Genomic DNA, 22,536 nt, shown 5'->3' with positions numbered 1-22,536 from the left:
AAGGAACATACCTCAACATAATAAAAGCTATTTATGACAAAGCCACAGCAAACACTGTCCTCAATGGTGAAAAATTGAAAGCATTTCCCCTAAAGTCAGGAACAAGACAAGGGTGCCCACTTTCACCACTTCTATTCAACATAGTTCTGGAAGTTTTGGCCACAGCAATCAGAGCAGAAAAAGAAATAAAAGGAATCCACATTGGAAAAGAAGAAGTAAAACTCTCACTGTTTGCAGATGACATGATCCTCTACATGGAAAACCCTAAAGACTCCACCAGAAAATTACTAGAGCTAATCAATGAATATAGTAAAGTTGCAGGATATAAAATCAACACGCAGAAATCCCTTGCATTCCTATACACTAATAATGAGAAAGTAGAAAAAGAAATTAAGGAAACAATTCCATTCACCATTGCAATGAAAAGAATAAAATACTTAGGAATATATCTACCTAAAGAAACTAAAGACCTATATATAGAAAACTATAAAACACTGATGAAAGAAATCAAAGAGGACACTAATAGATGGAGAAATATACCATGTTCACGGATCAGAAGAATCAATATAGTGAAAATGAGTATACTACCCAAAGCAATCTACAGATTCAATGCAATCCCTATCAAGCTACCAATGGTATTTTTCAAGGAACTAGAACAAATAATTTCAAGAATTGTATGGAAATACAAAAAACCTCGAATAGCCAAAGCAATCTTGAGAAAGAAGAATGGAACTGGAGGAATCAACTTGCCTGACTTCAGGCTCTACTACAAAGCCACAGTCATCAAGACAGTATGGTACTGGCATAAAGACAGACATATAGATCAATGGAACAAAATAGAAAGCTCAGAGATAAATCCACACACATATGGGCACCTTATCTTTGACAAAGGAGGCAAGAATATACAATGGAGTAAAGACAATCTCTTTAACAAGTGGTGCTGGGAAAACTGGGCAACCACTTGTAAAAGAATGAAACTAGATCACTTTCTAACACCGCACACAAAAATAAACTCAAAATGGATTAAAGATCTAAATGTAAGACCAGAAACTATAAAACTCCTAGAGGAAAACATAGGCAAAACACTCTCAGACATAAATCACAGCAGGATCCTCTATGATCCACCTCCCAGAATTCTGGAAATAAAAGCAAACATAAACAAATGGGATCTAATTAAAATTAAAAGCTTCTGCACAACAAAGGAAAATATAAGCAAGGTGAAAAGACAGCCTTCTAAATGGGAGAAAATAATAGCAAATGAAGCAACTGACAAACAATCTCAAAAATATACAAGCAACTTATGCAGCTCAATTCCAGAAAAATAAACGACCCAATCAAAAAATGGGCCAAAGAACTAAATAGACATTTCTCCAAAGAAGACATACGGATGGCTAACAAACACATGAAAAGATGCTCAACATCACTCATTATTAGAGAAATGCAAATCAAAACCACAATGAGGTACCACTTCACACCAGTCAGTATGGCTGCGATCCAAAAATCTGCAAGCAATAATTGCTGGAGAGGGTGTGGAGGTGTGGAGAAAAGGGAACCCTCCTACACTGTTGGTGGGAATGCAAACTAGTACAGCCACTATGGAGAACAGTGTGGAGATTCCTTAAAAAATTGCAAATAGAACTACCTTATGACCCAGCAATCCCACTTCTGGGCATACACACCGAGGAAACCAGAATTGAAAGAGACACATGTACCCCAATGTTCATCGCAGCACTGTTTATAATAGCTAGGACATGGAAACAACCTAGATGTCCATCAGCAGATGAATGGATAAGAAAGCTGTGGTACATATACACAATGGAGTATTACTCAGCGTTAAAAAGAATTCATTTGAATCAGTTCTGTTGAGATGGATGAAACTGGAGCCGATTATACAGAGTGAAGTAAGCCAGAAAGAAAAACACCAATACAGTATACTAACACATATATATGGAATTTAGAAAGATGGCAATGATGACCCTGTATGCAAGACAGCAAAAGGGACGCAGATGTATATAATGGACTTTTGGACTCAGACGGAGAGGGAGAGGGTGGGATGATTTGAGAGAATGGCATTCTAACATGTATAGTATCATGTAAGAGTCAAATCGCCAGTCTATGTCTGACGCAGGATACAGGATGCTTGGCGCTGGTGCATGGGGATGACCCAGAGAGATGTTATGGGGAGGGAGGTGGGAGGGGGGTTCATGTTTGGGAACGCATGTAAGAATTAAAGATTTTAAAATTTAAAAAAAAAAATGGAAAAAGAAAAGAAAAGTATGCTGTTAAAAATTTGGGGTTTTCTGCTTGAAATTTTTTCTATACTAGACCATTTGATGACTAAATTTGACCCCCTTGATAGAAAACAGATCAGTGGATTCTTAAGAATCGGGGAAGAGTTTATTGCACAGGGTTTGGAGGTGGAGTGATCGAACAACTGTTCTACACTTTGACTATGATGGTGACTGCATTTGTCAAGTTTTGGAGTTTTACTGAATGTAAATTCTACTTTAAATAAACATGACTTTTTTTCCTTCTTTTTTTAATTAAGTTATTTATTTTAATTGGAGGCTAATTACTTTACACACTTTGAGTTATGCAAAAGTCTTTCCTCACCAAGACTGATCTGACCACTGTCTGTGGTGCATCTAATCTCCTGTGGCATGGCACCATATGCCATCAACCACTCGCTAGTCAGTTAATTGTACAAGATCTATTCTATTACAGTGGGGAGCAGCAGCTGTCTTCACTAGAATAAAATTTCATTCAGGATATGAATTTCTTTTCCTAGTTCAGCATTTTCATCCATCCAAATTATGTGTTTTATTTACCATAATGTTATCCCATAATGTCTCTTATAAACGTAGAGAAAGGATTGATATATACACACTACTATATATTAAATAGATAACTAATAAGGACTTGCTATATAGCCCAGGGAATTCTCTTCAATACTCTGTAATGGCCTATATGGGAAAAGAATCAAAAAAAGAGTGAATATATGTATGTGTGTAACTGATTCACTTTGCTGTACACCTGAAACTAACACAACATTGTAAATTAACTGTATGCCAATAAAAATTTTAAAAATAAAAAAATTTTTAAGAAGTAGTATTTATTTATTCATTTAATGTATTACCTTCTAGCTTGATCACCCATCATTTATCAACATAGTTTCTATACCTAACTGCAAATTCCTAAAAGGAGAACGTAATTAGCTCATGTCTATACCTAGGTCATTCTCCTCCAGCCAAGTTCTCTCAAAAGGAGGTGCGGACTGGGAGAAAAATAAAGTCTATCATATCTATTGTAAAATTATCTCTTTGTCTAGTCTGCGACATCAGGATGATCCACAAATAAATGTCCTTTCCCTTGAAGTTCTAGGCTAGATTGCATTAATCCCTTCTGCAAATCTTAATGTTAAGGTTCTGCTACTCCATCTCTCTTGCCTTTTCCTTATATACCTACCATTATGGTTATTGCCCTCTGATATTCTCTGAGGCCTATGTTTGTCTTTCCTAAAGAGCTCTACCTGCTGTAATGCTGTACCTCATTAGCATTCTCAGAAATACATGTATGCCACACTCATCCATTCCTTCTCTCCATCAAAAGCCAAACTGGGAACAGGGGGAGAAGTTGCTCCCACAAGTAGCTAAGGTAACTCTCAACTGTCAAGAAGCAACCCCAGTTAGATACATTCCTCACACTAAGCATAAGTGGAAAATTAACATTATATAACAGATTTTGGCCAAAGCAAATTATTGGTCTTATTCCTTTGACCAATCCAATCCGAAAATCCTTTTCTAAAGGAAATTTGAATTTTAAGCCCTTGGGGAGCCACATGACAATTATCATATCTGTGTAAAGGTTTAAAAATCGAGTCAGTAAATACATGGAGGAGGGGTTTTCAAGTCCTATAGAAGAAAGAGAAGACACAGGGCCTCCAGTCTTCCATCTGAGAATAGTTTTCAGGACACAGAAGACTGAAGGGAAGGGAAAGAAACTAATGGGGAAAACGCTAAGCCCTCCACAGGATTCATGTTACTTGACCAAGGTAGGCTCACCACAGCAACAGAAGGCTGATGCTCTGCTACTGTTTTGTTCCTCGGGAGATATATGACATGGTGTTATGAACATTAAGCAAGTTATTAAGGTACATTCTCTAGCATTATACATAACATAATGAAGACGTGTTTAGAATTATACCCAGCATATGGTAAATGGCTCAAAAAACAAATTCCTCAGTCTCTCTGGGCTTCGTCCCCAATCCCTTATTAAAAGTTCAGTTCCAGAGTTCTCAACGAACAGGGTTCATTAGCATGCTCTGAATGTGGGCCTCCTGGGATCTTTTCTTTCCTCAACTGATTGTTCTGAGGCCTCCCCTGAATAGAACATGTAAAATATTCTTCTATCTAGTATAAAGTCAGAGACAGCACATATTCAGGCTCAGAAGGGTCAGAACAGAGGAAATCAGACTCTGAAGGGAGGGTGTTTTCTACTATCACTATGATAAATGTGTTTAACTTAAATAAATCATATCTCAAAGGATTACTTACTGGCCAGGGTGCATTTTAAATTAATGCAGAAATAAAAAGTAGTGAATGACAGCTAAACTGATAGATAGAAAAGAAGTAGCATTTTTCCTAAGAAAGTTTCATAGGTTTGTGAATTTTTGTGAATAATTAGGTCAATAAGTAGTTGTGGGAAGTGAAACAAGTTCAATTTTATTCTACCTTTCCTCTACATCTGATTTCTAAATTGTGATTCATCGCATGGACATGTATGGGTAAAATCCTACAGGACCACCCTGAAAGTCAAGTGTAAGTATATTCTCACCTTATATCAGTGTTCTTTGTTCGTGACTATAGAGCATGAAATAATATTACTATGATTTTTTTAATTAAAAAGCAACTTATGCTTGCTTTGTTGCATTCATATAATGCAGATAAGTATAAAGTAAAAGGACACAGCTCCCCTTATGTCCCCACTTCTTCACCTAACTCCATAAAAATAATACTGATAGCAATTTTTCCAGATCTATAAGACCATGCACATAAAAATATAATTTTAGAGCATAAGATATTTATATTTTTTAGACCAAATGGAATAATATAATATGCAGTTATTCAACAGCTTCCTTTATTCATATAACAATATACTAAATATGTCCTTCCAAGTGAGTTCACAAAAATCTTTGCCATTTATTCTATTTATTTAATGCATTTTATAGTTTTGAGGCACCAAAATTACTTAGTCACTTTCCTATTGATGGAAATTTTCATTGTTTCCAAGTTTTTATGTTTACAGACAAGGTTGTAATGAATAGCTTTGTAAAATTATTGAAGCAGAATTATTATAGAATTTGTGTGAAATATGAATATAAAGGTTTGAATGATAACACACAGTTGTTCACCAAAGACCAGAAATTAATGACCAGGAAGTTCAAGAGCCTGGACGTTCAGGCACTGGATGATGTGGCCATGTTCCATACATCCTTGTGATTAGGATATTCTTAGGGACAATGGCAGAGATGGCTCCCCGGTGATGCAGAGAGTCCAGGGATATAGGGAGGTGGGGTTAGGATTTCTCTGTTTCAAGGATCTTAAAAGATCAGAACAGGAAGATACCTAAAGGACTCTAGAAATTTGAAGGTTCTTTCTTAGGACAAATGCTGAGCTTTTGTAAAAGTATATTATGACCAAATAATCTGGTAGTCCCTTTCCTGGTTCTGTGTTAAAGCTATACCTGTATCCCAAGCAAAGTGACTCAGCCCATCTAGGAGGCTTAGAGGACGTAGGGTGGAAGAGTCTGGGTGCAAAGGAACACCACTCCCTTAGTGTCAGTGGTCAGAGGAGCCTGGTGAGTTACAGTACGTGGGGTCGCAAGAGTCGGACATGACTTAGTGACTAAACCACCACCACCAAGTGTCGATGGTAAGAATTTTAAGTAGTTCCTGAAAGCCCCTTCTGAAGTTATTTGGTGTCTGAGATTTGCCTTTCCATCGCTGACAACTCAGTATTGTGAAAACTAAGCAAGAGAGAGAGTCAGACGGACTTTATATACATTTATTGTTGTTGTTTAGTTGCTAAGTCCGGTCTGACTCTGTGACCCCATGGACTGTAGCCCCCCAGGCTTCTCTGTCCATGGTATCTCCCAGACAAGAATACTGGAGTGGGTTGCCATTTTCTACTCCAGGGGATCTTCCCGACCCAGGGATTGAAACAGAGTGCCTTTGTGTCTCCTGCATTGGCAGGTGGATTCTTTACCACTATGTCACCTGAGAAGTCCTTATATACATTTTAAAATTATTATATTCCCCTCACCCGCAATAACAAATAAGAGAAATATAGACTTTTATTATTTGGTGGTAGAAAAACACCAAGTGTGAACAAGGAAAATTTCAAAATACAACCTTGCTGATAAAGGTTGGGCTCTCAGCTCTTAGAGGAAAGACCAGATAACACACATGACTCCTTGACTTTCATCAGTGAAAGAGAGACAGGAAACAGTAAAGTCAATTCATAGGTTCAAGAGACTTTACCTTAGACTGACTCTTAAATGCTCCTATTTGTTGTTAGATTTTAAAAAGCTAGGAAACATGTACAGTTTATATAGCAAATTGCCAAAGATAAAAGGCTAAATGAAGAGCAAAATAAGGAGTAGAGAGAAAAGGAACTATTTTTTTCATTTATTTAACAATTATGTATTTATTATGCTGTGTGCTTTTGCCAGTGTTATTGGGGGGTAAAAGAATACCAAAAAAGAATATTATTTATGAAAGAGCCTACTTTAATACCAACACTACAATCATTCAATAAGTGTTGGTTCTCCTGCTCTTCCTCTGCTATTAAGGAACTTAAAATCTGTTTTTGGAAAAGTGACATATACCCATAAAACAGAGAATGGATAATGCCTAAATAGAATGCATCATTTACGTTAATTCTTATCTTTCAGAATCAGACAGCTCTCTGTATTTATCCTGTGCCACAGACATTCAGATATTCATCTTGATATAAAATTTCCACACAGAATGTGGCCCGCATGGAAAGCAGTATGGCTATTTCTAACAAAACTAAAAATAGAATTATAATATGATCCAGCAAAATATGCTTCTGGATATATATCCAAAAGAAATGAAAGTAGAATCTTGAAGATATATTTGGATACCCATGATTATAGCAGCTTTATTCACAATAATCAAGAAATGGAAGCAACCGATCAGCAGATGAATGGGTAGATAAAATGCGACATTTACATACAGTGGAATATTATTCGATCTTTAAAAGGAAGGAAATCCTGTCACGTGGATTATTAACCTTGAGAACATTACACTAAGTGAAATAAACCAGTCACAAAAACACATACATACATACACAGTGTATGATTCCACTTATATGAGATGTCTAAAGTAGTCAAAATCATAAAAACAGAAAGTAGAATGGTGGCTGCCAGGAGCAGCAGTTGAGCAGGAGTATGGAGAGTTGTTCAACAGGCATAGCACTTCAGCTTTACAAGATGGAAAAGCTCTGGAGATCTGTTGCACAACAATGTGGATATGCTTTACATTGAACTCCACACTTTGGCTGATTCGTGTTGATGTTTGGCAGAAATCAACAAAATTCTGTAAAGCAATTATCCTGCAATTAAAAAATAAATATATTTTTAGAAAAGAAAAAAATGGTTGAGATGGTAAATTTTATCTCGTGTTTTTGACCACAATTTTTTTTAATTCCATAAAACATCTCAAAAATGCTAATTACACTTTGCACAGATTATCTTACTCAAATAACATACTTAGCAACTGGACTTAACTCACTGATTTTCCTACCCATTTGCACAGGAGATCTGCTGGAAGTGAAGGAAGAGGCCAGCTCTCACAGAGGCCTATAACTTCTATAGCCTTATGGCTATAGAAAGAGAGAAACTATTTGCTTGAGCCATATATTGCCAGGGTCAATGCAAGGACTATAATTTTCCTTTTGAATGTGAGTGGCTAAATAATCAGAAAATTAAACTTAGGTCAGTGACCTATCCTAGGGAAAGAACTGGCAACCCACTCCAGTATCCTTGCCTGGGAAATCCCATGGACAGAGGAGCCTGGCAGGCTACAGTCCATGGGGTTACAAAGAGTCGGACATGACTTAGCTGCTAAACAACAGTGGTCTATAAACACAGTTTTCTCAATTGACTTCTAACAGAAAAAATGAAGTTATAAAACTGCCACTTTGTATAAAATAATATTTTAAGATAGGAATTAATGTATTCTATTCAGTCATTAACCATTTTCTGTTTTTTTATTTATTTTTGTTTTTGGCTGCATTGGGTCTTCATTGCTATGCATGGGCTTTCTCTAGTTTCAGCAAGCAGAGGCTACTCTCTAGTTGCAGTGTACAGGCTTCTCATTGTAATGACTTCTCTTGTTGCAGAGCACAAGCTCTAGGGCACGCAGGCTCAGTAGTTGCAGCCTACAGGCCTAGTCACCCTACGGCGTGTGGAATCCTCCTGGATCAGGTATCAAACCCATGTCCCTCACACTGGTAGGTGGATGCTTAACCCCTGGACCACCAGAGAAGTCCCAACCATTATCTATTTCATGTGTACATTACATCTCTCCAAAAACTGAATGTAAATTCCTTAAGAGCAGAGGAAAGGCAAGAGAACCAACATTTATTTCAAAAGTAAATATCTTAAAACGCCAAACAAAAAAAAATCTATCAAAGAGCTTGGAAATTTAAAGAAGTTTTAATCACAAGGTAGAAATATGCTGATATAATTTTAACATATTAAGTTTAGTTAGAGGGGAGAATATCTAAAAGAAATATGCTAAAGCTAATGATATGGAGATGAAAATGAAATAAGAATTCAGGCCTACAAATATCCACTTGAGGGGTAGCATGAGACAGACGTAAGACAGTACCATTTCACTGATGTGGAAACTAAAGCAGGCTAACCACCTGTATGCATGTTTGGGAGAAAGAAGTGCCAAAGTGAGAGATACATCATTAGCGTCTGAAGAAAGGAGGAAAAATCAGGGAGAAACCACTAGTTAAAGGCAGAAATTTAAAAGATACTAGAAGAAAAAAATCAAATTTCTCAATAAGGTTCACAACTTTTGACTTCAGTTATGTTTTTCTAGCCAGAGTAAAATTACATGTTTATTAATAAACATGGATATGGAAGAAAATGATAGCAGGTATCTGATTGGAGAGATACCATCTGTTCCTCTGCTAAAACCACCTAAGACAGGATAACTGGGACCTGAGGGAAAGCTGACACCAGCAGCAAAGATTGTGAGACTGGTGACATTAGTTACAATGGTCCACAAATTTATAACGTCAAAGAAAAGTTGGGGCATCTTTGGTTACCATAGTTATAATGGCATTGCTGATTCTATTCTAAAGACTCCTCAACTATAGCTAATGAGTTAGCATTTCTTCTCACATTGAGACCAAGAGAGTTATGGATGTGAAATTTCACTGCCAAATTAGCAGAAATAAAGAAAATCAGAAGTAAAGTTAACATTGAAAATGAAAATAAAAATAGGAAACATAGAAAATGATAACTTAGGCATTGGTTTAGAAGGTAGTCTAGGGAAGTACATGAAAAGTTGAAAAGGATCATGGAGAAAACCCTCATACATGGAAATTTAAGAAAATAATCCTTGGGACTTCCCTGGCAGTCCAGTGGTCAAGACTCTGCACTTCTACTGCAGGGGGCAAGGGTTCCATCCTTCATTAGGGAACTACAATTAATTAATCAGTGAATAAATTAATTGAAATTGAAAGCTTATCCCCAGCTTTCATTCAAGAAACATGAATGAAATGAAAGGCAACCAACCAGAATGGTAGATAATATTTGGAAACCATGCATCTGATAAAGGGTTAATAAATCATAAGGAACTCACACAACTCAATAGCAAAGTAAAACAAAACAAAACAAAAACCAATAAATTGATTTTTTTAAAAAGGAATTCTTGTGAATAGTCAACTTCTGTCCAATAGAAAAACTCAGTTAAGTCAAAATGACAGAAAAAAAAAAAAAAAGGCATTTGAACCAATTCAACAAGAAAAGCTTAGGCTCTCCCAAAGGTTTTTGAGCTCCTCTTCCATTCTCATCACTATTTCTTTCCTTTGTAGCCAGCAAAGGGTAGCAATGAAAAACCAAACCTATATAACAGAATTCATTCTGCTGGGACTAACAGACATCCCAGAGCTTCAGTCTGTAATCTTCATACTTCTCTTCCTCACCTATGTATTCAGCATTATTGGAAACCTGCCGATCATCACCCTCACACTACTGGACTCCCACCTCCACACTCCCATGTATTTCTTCCTCTGGAACTTCTCCTTCTTAGAAATTTCCTTTACAACCACTTTTACTCCTAGGCTACTGTTCAGCATATCAACTGGAAACAAGAGCATCAGCTTTGCTGGCTGCTTCACTCAGTATTTCTTTGCCATATTCCTGGGGGCCACAGAATTTTACCTTCTGGCTGCCATGTCCTATGACCGCTATGTGGCCATATGCAAACCCCTGCATTACATGACCATCATGAACAGCAGAGTCTGCATCCAGCTGATCCTCTGCTCCTGGCTAGGTGGATTTCTCATCATTTTATCCCCAATCATCCTGACCAGTCAACTGGACTTCTGTGCCTCCAACAAGCTGAATCATTATTTTTGTGACTATGGACCCCTCATAGAAATATCTTGCTCAGACACAAGACTCCTGGAGCTGGTTGACTTCATCTTAGCAGTTGTGACGTTGGTGCTCACCCTGATGCTGGTGATTCTCTCCTACACAAACATCATCCAGACTGTTCTAAAGATCCCCTCAGCTCAGCAAAGGAAGAAAGCCTTTTCCACATGCTCATCCCACATGATTGTCATCACCCTCTCTTATGGCAGCTGCATCTTCATGTACATAAAACCCTCAGCAAAAGAAGGAGTTGCCTTCAATAAGGGAGTCGCTGTGCTCAATACCTCAATTGCCCCTTTATTGAACCCATTCATTTACACTCTAAGGAATGAACAAGTAAAACAAGCCTTCAAAAATGTGGCCAGAAAGATTGTGAGTCTTTAGTGAATGTAAAGACCTCAAACTTAAAACACAATCTGAATAATATTTATGAAGTTCTTCTCAAGGATAACTTCTTCAACCCTCTTCTTATTAAAGCAGTATCTCAGGGGACTTCCCTGGTGGTCCATCGGCTAAGACTCCACACTCCCAAAGCAGGGGGCTTGGGTTCAATTTCTGGTCAGGGAACTACTTCTCACATGCCACAACTGAGACTCAAACTAGAACTAGACTCTGAGGTTTCTGATTCTGTATTAATAACATACCACAATCACATCATGCAGGGGTACCCATCTGAACTGCCACATCTCAATAAAATATTTTAGTTGTTGTTCAGTTGCTAAGTCATATCCAACTCTTTGTGACCCCATGGACTGCAGCATGCCAGGCTCCTCTGTCCTCCACTATCTCCCGGAGTTTGCTCAAATTCAAGTCCACTGATTCAGTGATGCTGTCTAAACTATCTCATCCTCTACCACAGCCTTCTCCTTTTGTCTTTCAATCAGGGTCTTTTCCAGTGAGTCAGCTCTTCCCATCAGGTGGCCAAAGTATTGGAGCTTCAGCTTCAGCATCAGTCGTCCAATAAATATTTGGGTTGATTTCCTTTAAGATTGACTGGTTTGACCTCCCTGCAGTTCAAGGGATTCTCAAGAGCCTTGTCCAGCACCACAGTTTGAAAGCATCAATTCTTCAGCACTCAGACTTCTTTATGGTCCAACTCACACATTCTTACAAGACTACTGGAAAAACCATAACTTTGAGTACATGGACTTTGGCAACAAAGTAATGTCTCTGCTTTTTAATACACTGTCTAGGTTGGTCATGGCTTTCCTTTCAAGGAGCAAGTGTCTTCTAATTTCATGGCTGCAGTCACCATCCACAGTGATTTTGGAGCCCAAGTTTGAAGCTATCACTGTTTCCACTTTTTCCCCATCTATTTTCCATGAAGTGATGGGACCAGGTGCCATGATCTTAGTTTCTTGAATGTTGAATTTGAAGCCAGCATTTTTACTCTCCTCTTTCCACATTCATCAAGAAGCTCTTTAGCTCCTCTTCACTTTCTTCCATTAGAGTGGTATCATCTGCATATCCAAAGTTGATACTTCTCCCAGCAATCTTGATTCCAGTTTATGATTTACCGGCCTGGCATTTCACATGATTTCTTGTGGCTCAGCTGATAAAGAATCTGCCTGCAATGAGGGAGACCTGGGTTTGATCCCTGGGTTGGGAAAATCCCTTGGAGAAGGGAAAGGCTACCCACTCCAGTATTTGGCCTGGAGAATTCCATGGACTGTATAATCCATGGGGTCACAAAGAGTTGGACATGACTGAGTGACTTTCACTTTCACTCTGCATATAAGCTAAACAAATTGAAGAGTCATGCCCAACTCTTTGGAACCCCATGGACTGCATCCTGCCAGCCTCCTCTGTCCGTGGAATTATCCAGGCAAGAATACTGGAATGGGTAGCTGTTCCCTTCTCCAGGGAATCTTACCAACCCAGGGATCAAATCCAGGTCTCCCACATTACAGGCAGATTCTTTACCATCTGAGCCACCTCGGAAGCACAAGTTAAATAAGCGGGTTGATACTATACAGCCTTGACGTACTTACACATTTCACAATTTTGAGCCAGTCAGTTTTTCCGTGTCCAGCCCTAACTGTTGCTTCTTGCCCTGCATACAGGTTTCTTAAGAAACAGATAAGGCAGTCTGGTACTCCCATTTTTTAAGAATTATCCACTGTTTGTTGTGATCCACACAGTCAAAGGCTTTAGCATAGTCAATGAGGCAGATGTAGATATTTTTCTAGAATTCCCTTGCTTTCTCTATGACCCGTCAGATGTTGGCAATTTGATCTCTGGTTCCTCTACCTTTTCTAAATCCAGTTTGTACATTTGAAGCTTCTCAGTTCACATACTGCTGAAGCCTAGCTTGAAGGATTTTGAGCATTACCTTGCTAGCATGTGAAATGAGCACAATTGTGCAGTAGTTTGAACATTCTTTGGCATTGCCCTTCTTTGTGATTGAAATGACAACTCACCTTTTCCAGTCCTGTGGCCACTGCTGAGTTTTCTAAATTAGCTGACATATTGAACTGCCACATCTGAATAAAATATTTTAGTATTATAGTAGGATTTAAAGCCAATTAACAACTTCCATGGTGGTCCAATGTTTAAGAGCCACCATCGCCTGCCAATGCAGGGAACATGGGTTTAACCCTGGTCCAGGAAGATCCCACATACTTCAGGGCAACTAAGCACATGAGCCACAGTTACTGAGCCCACACTTCAGAGCCAGGGAGCCACAAAGAGAGAAGCCTGCATATTACAACTAAAGAGTAGCCCCCACCTACCACAACCAGAGGAAACTTACCACAGACCAAAGACCCAGCACAGCCAAATATAAATAAATAACACATTTTAAAATGATGTAAAAACTGGTCAACTAACTCAACATTTATAGATGCTTGTGAATGGACCAGCCAAGACTGTAAGAATGACAAAGTTGTCTTCAGTTCCTTCCAACATACTCATCAGTTCAGCTCAGTTCAATTGCTCAGTCTTGTCCGACTCTTTGCCACCCCATGAACCACAGCGCACCATGCTTCCCTGTCCATCACCAACTCCTGGAGTCCACCCAAACCCATGTCCATTGAGTCGGTAATGCCATCCAACCATCTCATTCTCTGTCGTCCCCTTCTCCTCCTGCCTTCAATCTTTCCCAACATCAGGGTCTTTTCAAATGAGTCAGCTCTTCGCATCAGGTGGCTAAAGTATTGGAGTTTCAGCTTCAACATCAGTCCTACCAATGAACACACAGGACTGATTTCCTTTAGGACGGACTGGCTGGATCTCCTTGCAGTCCAAGGGACTCTCAAGAGTCTTCTCCAACACCACAGTTCAAAAGCATCAATTCTTCCATGCTCAGCTTTTTTTTAATTAATTTATTTCTTTTACTTTACAGTATTGTATTGGTTTTGCCATACATTGATTTGAATCCATCATGTTCTCACATCCATACCTAACTAGATGGACCTTTGTTGGCAAAGTAATGTATCTGCTTTTTAATATGCTGTCTAGGCTAGTCATAACTTTCCTTCCAAGGAGTAAGCATCTTTTAATTTCATGGCTGCAATCACCATCTGCAGTGACACTGGAGCCCAGAAAAATAAAGTCAGACACTGTTCCCACTGTTTCTCCATCTGTTTGCCATGAAGTGATGGGACTGGATGCCGTGATCTTAGCTGTCTCAATGTTGAACTTTAAGCCAACTTTTTCACTCTCTTCTTTCACTTTCATCAGAGGCTCTTTAGTTCTTCTTCACTTTCTGCCATAAGGATTGTGTCATCTGCATATCTGAGGTTATTGATATTTCTCCCAGCAATCTTGATTCCAGCTTGTGCTTCTTCCAGCCCAGCATTTCTCATGATGTACTCTGCATAGAAGTTAAATAAGCAGGGTGACAATATACAGCCTTGACATACTCCTTCTCCTATTTGGAACCAGTCTGTTGTTCCATGTCCAGTTCCAACTGTTGCTTCCTTATCTGCATACAGGTTTCTCAAGAGGCAGGTCAGGTGGTCTGGTATTCCCATCTCTTTCAGAACTTTCCACAGTTTCTTGTGATCCACACAGTCAAAGGCTTTGGCATAGTCAATAAAGCAGAAATAGATGTTTTTCTGGAACTCTCTAGCTTTTTCAATGATCCAGCGGATGTTGGCAATTTGATCTCTGGTTCCTGTGCCTTTTCTAAAACCAGCTTGAACATCTGGAAGTTCACAGTTCACATTTTGCTGAAGTCTGGCTTGGAGAATTTTGAGCATTACTTTACTAATGCGTGAGATGAGTGCAACTGCATGGTAGTTTGAGCATTCTTTGGCATTGCCTTTCTTTGGGATTGGAATGAAAACTGACGTTTTCCAGTCCTGCGGCCACTGCTGAGTTTTCCAAATTTGCTGGCATATTGAGTGCAGCACTTTCACAGCATCATCTTTCAGGATTTGAAATAGCTCAACTGGAATTCCATCACCTCCACTAGCTTTGTTCGTAGTGATGCTTCCTAAGGCCCACCTGACTTCACATTCCAGGATGTCTAGCTCTAGGTGAGTGATCATACCATCGTGATTATCTTGGTCATGAAGATCTTTTTTGTACACGTCTTCTATCTATTCCTGACACCTCTTCTTAATATCTTCTGCTTCTGTTAGGTCCCTACCATTTCTGTCCTTTATTGAGCCCATCCCTGCATGAAATGTTCCCTTGGTATCTCTAATTTTCTTGACGAGATCTCTAGTCTTTCCCATTCTATTGTTTTCCTCTATTTTTTTGCATTGATGGCTGAGGAAGGCTTTCTTATCTTTCCTTGCTATTCTTTGGAACTCTGCAACATACTCATCAGTTCTCAAAAATATTTATCAACACTTGTTACCAACTACTGATACATTGTTAACAAGTGACAGGTGTACATATTCTTTTAGGTGAAGTTTTAGGTAAATGTCCTTTTCTCTGGGGATTTTTCACAAATTGTCCTGCTTAAAACTGTGGCCAAAACAACCACACCCAAACCTCATTTGTAAGTTCTGAGCACAGATTCCCCTGAGCACCATTTGTTGTTTCCCATAATTGATCCTCTGGGTCCACAATAATAGAGTGAGTATATAAAGCAAATGTCCCATTTTGATTGAGTGGGACCTGTTCAGAAGCCCTCTTGCATGACCTAAAACTTCAGAACCTTAGGTTCCAGTGGGGAAATCATGTCCCGTGGCACAAGAGGAAGCTTCCAGCTGCATCACAGACTCTCTCTAACCCTTCTGATACATGGTTTGGATGTTGACTAATCAACAGAAATTTGTCCTTGGATAGCTATGATTTAGAATTGTTACAGCTGAAGGGGCAGATATGTTGGAAAAGGCCAGGCAGAAATGAAGATGAGTCAAGAAAAGAAATTTTTATGAAAACTTAGTCCTGTGATTATTTCTACAGTGTTGCCTCCACATTTTGCTACAAGTCTGAACTCTTCATGAAATATAGGACATTCAGGTCTGCACAATTCCTGCTTTCTTTTTGAAGGATCATCACCTGAGGTGCTTGTGTTGTCCCTGGACCAGCGAGTTCCTGAGGCCACTTCCCAGATAACAAGTCATTGTACTGACAAAGAGGGAGTTGCAGGTCACAGCTTCCTTTGCCAGGCCCCAGAAATGACCCAAGACCAAGGCTTCTGAATCACTGGGCAAATTCTCTACTGCCCTTGGGAACTCCTTTTGGCTCATTCTGAGAAAATAACAGGTTCAGAAATCTTTCTTTAATGAGGCTAAAGGATAGTTGTGTGTGTGTGTGTGTGTGTGTGTGTGTTGCTCTGCTGCTGCTGCTGCTAAGTCGCTTCAGTCATGTCCGACTCTGTGTGACCCCATAGACGGCAGCCCACTAGGCTCCTCTGTCCCTGGGATTCTCCAGGCAAAAACACTGGAGTGGGTTGCCATTTCCTTCTCCAGTGCATGAAAGTGAAAAGTGAAAGTGAAGTCGCTCAGTCGTGCCCGACTCTTTCCGACCCCATGGACTGCAGCCCGCCTGCTCAGTCATGTCCAATTCTTTGCGACCCCATGGACTGTAGTCTGCCAGGCTCCTCTGTCCAAGGAATTCTCCAGGCAAGAATACTGGAGAAGTTAGCCATTGCCTTCTCCAAGGTTTCTTCCCAACCCAGAGCTCAAACCCAGGTCTCCTGTATTGCAGGTGGATTTTTTACTGTCTGAGCCACCAGGGAAGCCAAAAGTATATTTCTCCTCCCCCAAAGAAAATAGAACTATTTGCAAACACAGACTGCCTGGGTGGGAGTGGAAGCAAGGAAATGGGGGGAGCAGATAGGCAGCAGGTCTCTTTGGCAATAATTCTCCAAACTTTTTAAATCATACATCCAGTCTGTAAATATTTTGAAATGAAGTTGAGGATATAGTCCCAATATATGTGTATATTAATTTATTTTAAAACTATTTATATGTACTTCTATATAAGCATATAGATTATGCTTTATAGCAATTAAAAAACCAGAAATTTTTAAAGAGCTAAAAATAAATAAAATACTTCATCAACTTCAAAACACACATTTTAGCATCTCTGAAACTGAGAAACGTCTTATGATCAATAGTAATTTAGCATAGTGTCATAGTCTAGTCGGTATCATCTTCTCTTCCTTAAAGGCACATAAAACAATGTTGTATGGAACACCTGATTGTATCTTAGATTTCACGAAATAAGGTATAACTAGAAGACTGACATATCTCTGTCACATACCCCAGTAAATCCTCTGGCTCACCCCATGATGTGAATGTTTCCCACATTTAGAGACCAGTGACAGAGATCATGGAGTTCCTGAGTCATTGATCTCAAATTAAAAGGAATGAGAGAAAATAATTCAACAGAACTTCATAGATTTCTTCAGGGGAAAATCTCTTTTCTACACAACAAAATAACAAACCTGAGAGCGTCATAGATCTGATCCTGGCGAGGCAACATTCAAGTGGCTTCCACATCGTCTTTAGATTCTCCTCATGGCCCTAGGCGAATAGTTAATTTCTGTGGAGTTTACCTTCTTTATCAAAAAATGGGTGCAACAACCCTCATAGTATTTTATTTCTTGTCAGTACCATCCCAGCAATCTATAGATATACCTATCAATGTCAAACACCAGAGATCAGTGTAAGAAAGGGGTCTGAGCACCTGAACAGACATTTTTCCAAAGAATATATACAAATGGCCAACAAGTACATGAAAAGATGCCAACAGCACTAAAACTTAAAGAAATGTTAATCAAAACTTCAATGAGAGATCATCAAATTATATTTGTCAGAATGTCCATTATCAAGAAGACAAGAGGGAACAAGTGTTGGCAAGGATGTGGAGAAAAGAGAACCCTGTACATTGTTAGTGGCAATGTAACTGGTGTAGCCACTATGAAAAACAGTATAGAGGCTCCTCAATAAATTAAAAATTGAGCTAGCATATGATCCAGCAATCCCACTTAAGGGGCATATAGCCAAAGGAAACAAAATCTCTACCTCTAAGAGATACCTGCACTCTCATGTTCATAGCAGGATTATTAACAATAGCCAAGGCACCTAAGCGTCCATCAACAGATGAGCAGATAAAGAAAATGTGGTCCATATATAAGTTATTTTATGCATATTTAATTCTCAGAAAAGAAGGATATTCTGCCATTTGCAGTAACATAGATGATTTGGAGGATATTATGCTAAGTGAAATAAGCCAGACAAAGACAAATACTATATGGAATACTTATACAAATACTTCTGAGGAACCTAAATTAAAAGTCCAACTCACAGAAACAGATTGTTGATTGCCTGTGGAAGGTAGAAGAGTTAGGCGTAAGTTGATAAGAGATTTAATTGTAAGATGAATATGGTCTGAGTATTTAATGTGTAACATGGTGACTATAGTTGATAATGCTGTAGTATATAATTGAAATTTTAAGAGAATAGAACTTACACATCCTCACAAAAGGAAAAAAAGTGTTAATATGTGAAATAGAGGGTATGCTAATAAATTGGATAGGGGGAATCCTTTCACGAAACATACACGTATCAAATCATAACCTTGGACACTTTAGAAAGTGAAACTGAAAATTGCTCAGTCGTGTCTGACTCTTTGCGACGCTATGGACTATACAGTCCATGGCACTCTCCAGGCAGAATACTGGAGTGGGTATCCATTCCCTTCTCCAGGGGATCTTCCCAACCCAAGGATCAAACCCAGGTCTCCCACATTGCAGGCAGATTCCCAACTGAGCTATCAGGGAATCCATTTAAATACCTTACAATTGTGTTTATCAATTGCACCTCAATAAACCTGGGTGAGAGAAGAAAGTGGCCTGATGAAAAACGAAGAAGACATTCCCCATCTTTAATGTCCAGATGCAATGTCAAGCAATTTTTAAAAAAGATTCAATGTAAGTGAAAATGGCCTCATATTACAAAACTGCATGCTACATATGTGATGAAGTAGGAGGTTTTTTTGCCAATACAGACCTGAGAAGATGCGTACCTATACTGAGTAAAAAGGGAAGGTAAGTGATGAGATACACAGATGAACAAAAAGGTCCCTGAGCTCAGGTGTTTGTGGTCTTGCAAGGAAAACAGGCTCTATCCTTTATAACAGACCCTATGGAAATATACCAGGCAAGTGCTCAGTCACTAAGTCGTGTTCAGCTCTTTGCAACCCCATGGACTTCAGCCTGCCAGGCTCCCCTGTCCATGGGATTTTCCAGGCAAGAATACTGGAGTGGGTTGCCATTTCCTCCTTCAGGGGATCTTCCTGACCCAGGGATCAAACCCACATCTCCTGTGTCTCTTGCATTGGCCGGGGGATTCTTTACCACATGCCATTTGGGAAGCACCATATCAGGCACAGACTATAAATTATGAGAAACGGGAGGAAGCAGTGAATTCAGCCTAGGGCTTACAGGGAAGGCTTCAAATAAGAGGTCTTAAAGGGACTTCCCCAGTGGTCCAGTGGTTAGGACTCAAGTTCCACTGTGGTGGACATGGGTTCCATCCTTGATCCAGGAACTAGAATGCCACATAAACATTTAGCACAGTGTGGGCAAAAATAAATAAAACTTTTCTTAAAAAAGAAGTCTTAAGCTAGATCTTAAAGGATGAATAGGTGTTTGCCAATTCTAAAAAGGCCTGGGAGAACAGCAGAGAATTCTTGTTTTGTTTATTTGCTTATCTATTTAATATATTAATATAATAATAATACTTGCTTTTTGAATATTCACCATGTGGCAATCACTGTTAAAATCTTTACAAGCATTATGTAATTTCATCATCACAAATATCCTGTTACTATTCCCACTTTACAAAAGATTACTTAATGAGTTTCTTGCATGGACATGCTACGATTATTTCACCAAAACTTAACCTCTGTTCACTGATGCCAAATGGAAACATGGAGATAGAGTTTTGGGTGAAGTAGAAAGAGTAGCTTTTATTGCTTTGCCAGTAGGCTTTGCCCTCAAGACTGTGTGACTCACCCTGGAGAGGGTAGTGAGGAGTAGGGTGTGATCAGCTCATGGACAGTTCTGGGATTGGCCAGCATCAAGTTGCAGTTCTGTGTATTATCAATCTTCTAATTTCAACCAGTCTAGGGTCTATGTGCTTGTTGTCAGCAGTTTTCACCTGGAGGGAGTCTGCTTCCTGTAAAAATAAGAAAGTGTGTCAAACCTTTATCTATATCTTTCAGGGAACTGTGAGTTTGGAAATTCAGCTGTGTGGCAGAATTATTGTCTAAATTGTTACCAGTTCCCCAGACCAATAGCTACTCTTCGTTTCTACATCTTCTCGTTTTCCAATCATTAACTCTTGAGTCAACATTTTACTTGAGAAGACAAGGACACAGAAGCTTGTACACAGTTTCACTATTATATCATCTTCATTAAATGGAGGACTGCCCTCACCTGTATGGGCCCCCTACCTATAGGGTCAGCCAGAAGAACTAGCAAGAGGTGTGAAAATAGGAAGTGATGCTGCATCACACTGCAAGTTGTTTTGTAGTCAGATGAGGTGATGGACAGAGGAAGCTGTGATCAGTGGGATTAAACGCATCTTAGTTCTTCTGTTCTTAGCAGAGGATTCTGTATAGACTTTCTCAGATGAAATAAAAGGAAGAAATGAAAGGAAAGAGGGAGGGAAGATGGGAGTGAGAGAGGACAATCACTGACATCCAATAATTTTTTCAGGATTCTAAAGAAGGTGACATTTTTGACTAGGGAAGGGCCTCTAGAAGCTTCTGCTCTACTTCCCTCAATCCATTGGGAGGCCTATCTGATGCTTCTATCTGCCCAAGATTGCTAATGTCTGATGTCTCTATCTGCCCTGGATTGCTAATGTCTGATGTCTCTATCGGCCGGGGCTTGCATGTTTCTGGAAAGGACATGAAATCTACAATGGCCAATCAGACCTTGGTGACTGAGTTCTTCCTCCAAGGCCTGACAGACACCAAAGAGCTTCAGGTGGCAGTTTTCCTGCTCCTGCTGCTTGCCTACCTCGTGACCGTCTCTGGAAACCTGGCCATCATCAGCCTGACCTTGCTGGACACCCGCCTGCAGACCCCTATGTACTTCCTCCGGAATCTGTCCTGCTTAGAAATTTGGTTCCAGACTGTCATCGTGCCCAAGATGCTGCTCAACATTGCCACGGGAACTAAGACCATTAGCTTTGCTGGCTGCATCGCCCAGGACTTTTTCCACATCTTCCTGGGGGCCACGGAGTTCTTCCTCCTCACAGCCATGGCCTATGACCGGTACATCGCCGTATGCCGGCCGCTCCGCTACCCTGTCCTCATGAGCAGCAGAGTCTGCACGCGGCTCATCCTCACCTGCTGGCTGGCAGGATTCTCCCTCATCATCATTCCTCTCGTCTTCACCAGTCAGCTTCCATTCTGTGACACCCACATCAACCACTTCTTCTGTGACTATACACCTCTAATGGAGGTGGTCTGCAGTGGGCCAGAGGTGCTGGAGATGGTGGATTTTACCCTGGCCTTGGTGGCACTGCTCAGCACACTGGTGCTGATCTCCATGTCCTATGTCCAGATTATCCGGACAATTATCCGGATCCCCTCTGTCCAGGAGAGGAAAAAGGCTTTCTCCACCTGTTCCTCCCACATCATCGTGGTCACCATGTGCTACGGCACCTGCTTCTTCATGTACGTAAAGCCTTCTCCAGGCAAAGGGGTTGATCTCAACAAAGGAGTATCTCTGATCAATACAGTTATTGCCCCTCTCCTGAACCCCTTCATCTATACTCTCAGGAACCAGCAAGTGAAGCAAGTGGTAAAAGACTTGGTCAGAAAAATGACTGGGCTCCAGAATAAGTAGCAGCCCTGCAAGGCACCTTCCAGGGTGTGTAAGGAGTCGAGGCTCACTCACTCCCATTGCTTCTTCCTCCACAACCACCCTCAGATTCACTCTACCTCTATATTTCAACACATAGTTCATGTGTCAAAGATGACCCATTGTCAGAGACTGCAAGTGATTAGTATATACTCTTTGCTTCCCTGTAGCCACCTACCATGGTCGTGCCCTCCCACACTGACATTGGGTTTAGCCATGTGGCTTGCTACATACAAGCGACACTTTATGTTTGCATTGTTAGTTGCTCAGTCATGTCCAACTCTGCGAGCCCATGGTTTGTAGTCCACCGCAGTGTCCGTGGAATTCTGCAGGCAAGGATACTGGGGTGGGTAAGCCATTCCCCTCTCCAGGGGATCTTCCTGACCCAGAGATTGAACCCAGGTCTCCCTCATTACAGGCAGATTCTTTACCATCTGAGCCACCAGGAAACTTGCAGAAACAAGAAGTCCTTGAAACCTACCACTATGTGAACAAGCCTGAACTAAACTAGGCGAAATTTGCCCCCATCACCCTTGCAGATAAGCTTACACACACAG

General features: G+C 40.0%; 2 protein-coding genes across 2 annotated transcripts; both read left to right on the top strand.

Annotated features, from left to right (window-relative positions):
• On the top strand, positions 10,150-11,079 carry LOC102180732 (olfactory receptor 6C4-like). The gene has a single exon (XM_005680402.2). It carries the CDS (start codon positions 10,150-10,152, stop codon positions 11,077-11,079), a length of 930 nt encoding a protein of 309 aa, XP_005680459.2.
• On the top strand, positions 21,032-21,964 carry LOC102170396 (olfactory receptor 2AP1-like). The gene has a single exon (XM_005680434.2). It carries the CDS (start codon positions 21,032-21,034, stop codon positions 21,962-21,964), a length of 933 nt encoding a protein of 310 aa, XP_005680491.2.

Source organism: Capra hircus, chromosome 5 (assembly GCF_001704415.2).
Source record: "Capra hircus breed San Clemente chromosome 5, ASM170441v1, whole genome shotgun sequence".
In the NCBI taxonomy this organism is placed as follows: Eukaryota; Metazoa; Chordata; class Mammalia; order Artiodactyla; family Bovidae; genus Capra; species Capra hircus.
Note: the sequence above shows the minus strand (reverse complement) of the source record. Positions and strands in the feature narration are given on the sequence as shown.

Excerpts from the sequence above, each read along its gene's own strand:
- LOC102180732 (XM_005680402.2), top strand. The coding sequence starts at position 10,150 with ATGAAAAACCAAACCTATATAACAGAATTCATTCTGCTGGGACTAACA.
- LOC102170396 (XM_005680434.2), top strand. The coding sequence starts at position 21,032 with ATGGCCAATCAGACCTTGGTGACTGAGTTCTTCCTCCAAGGCCTGACA.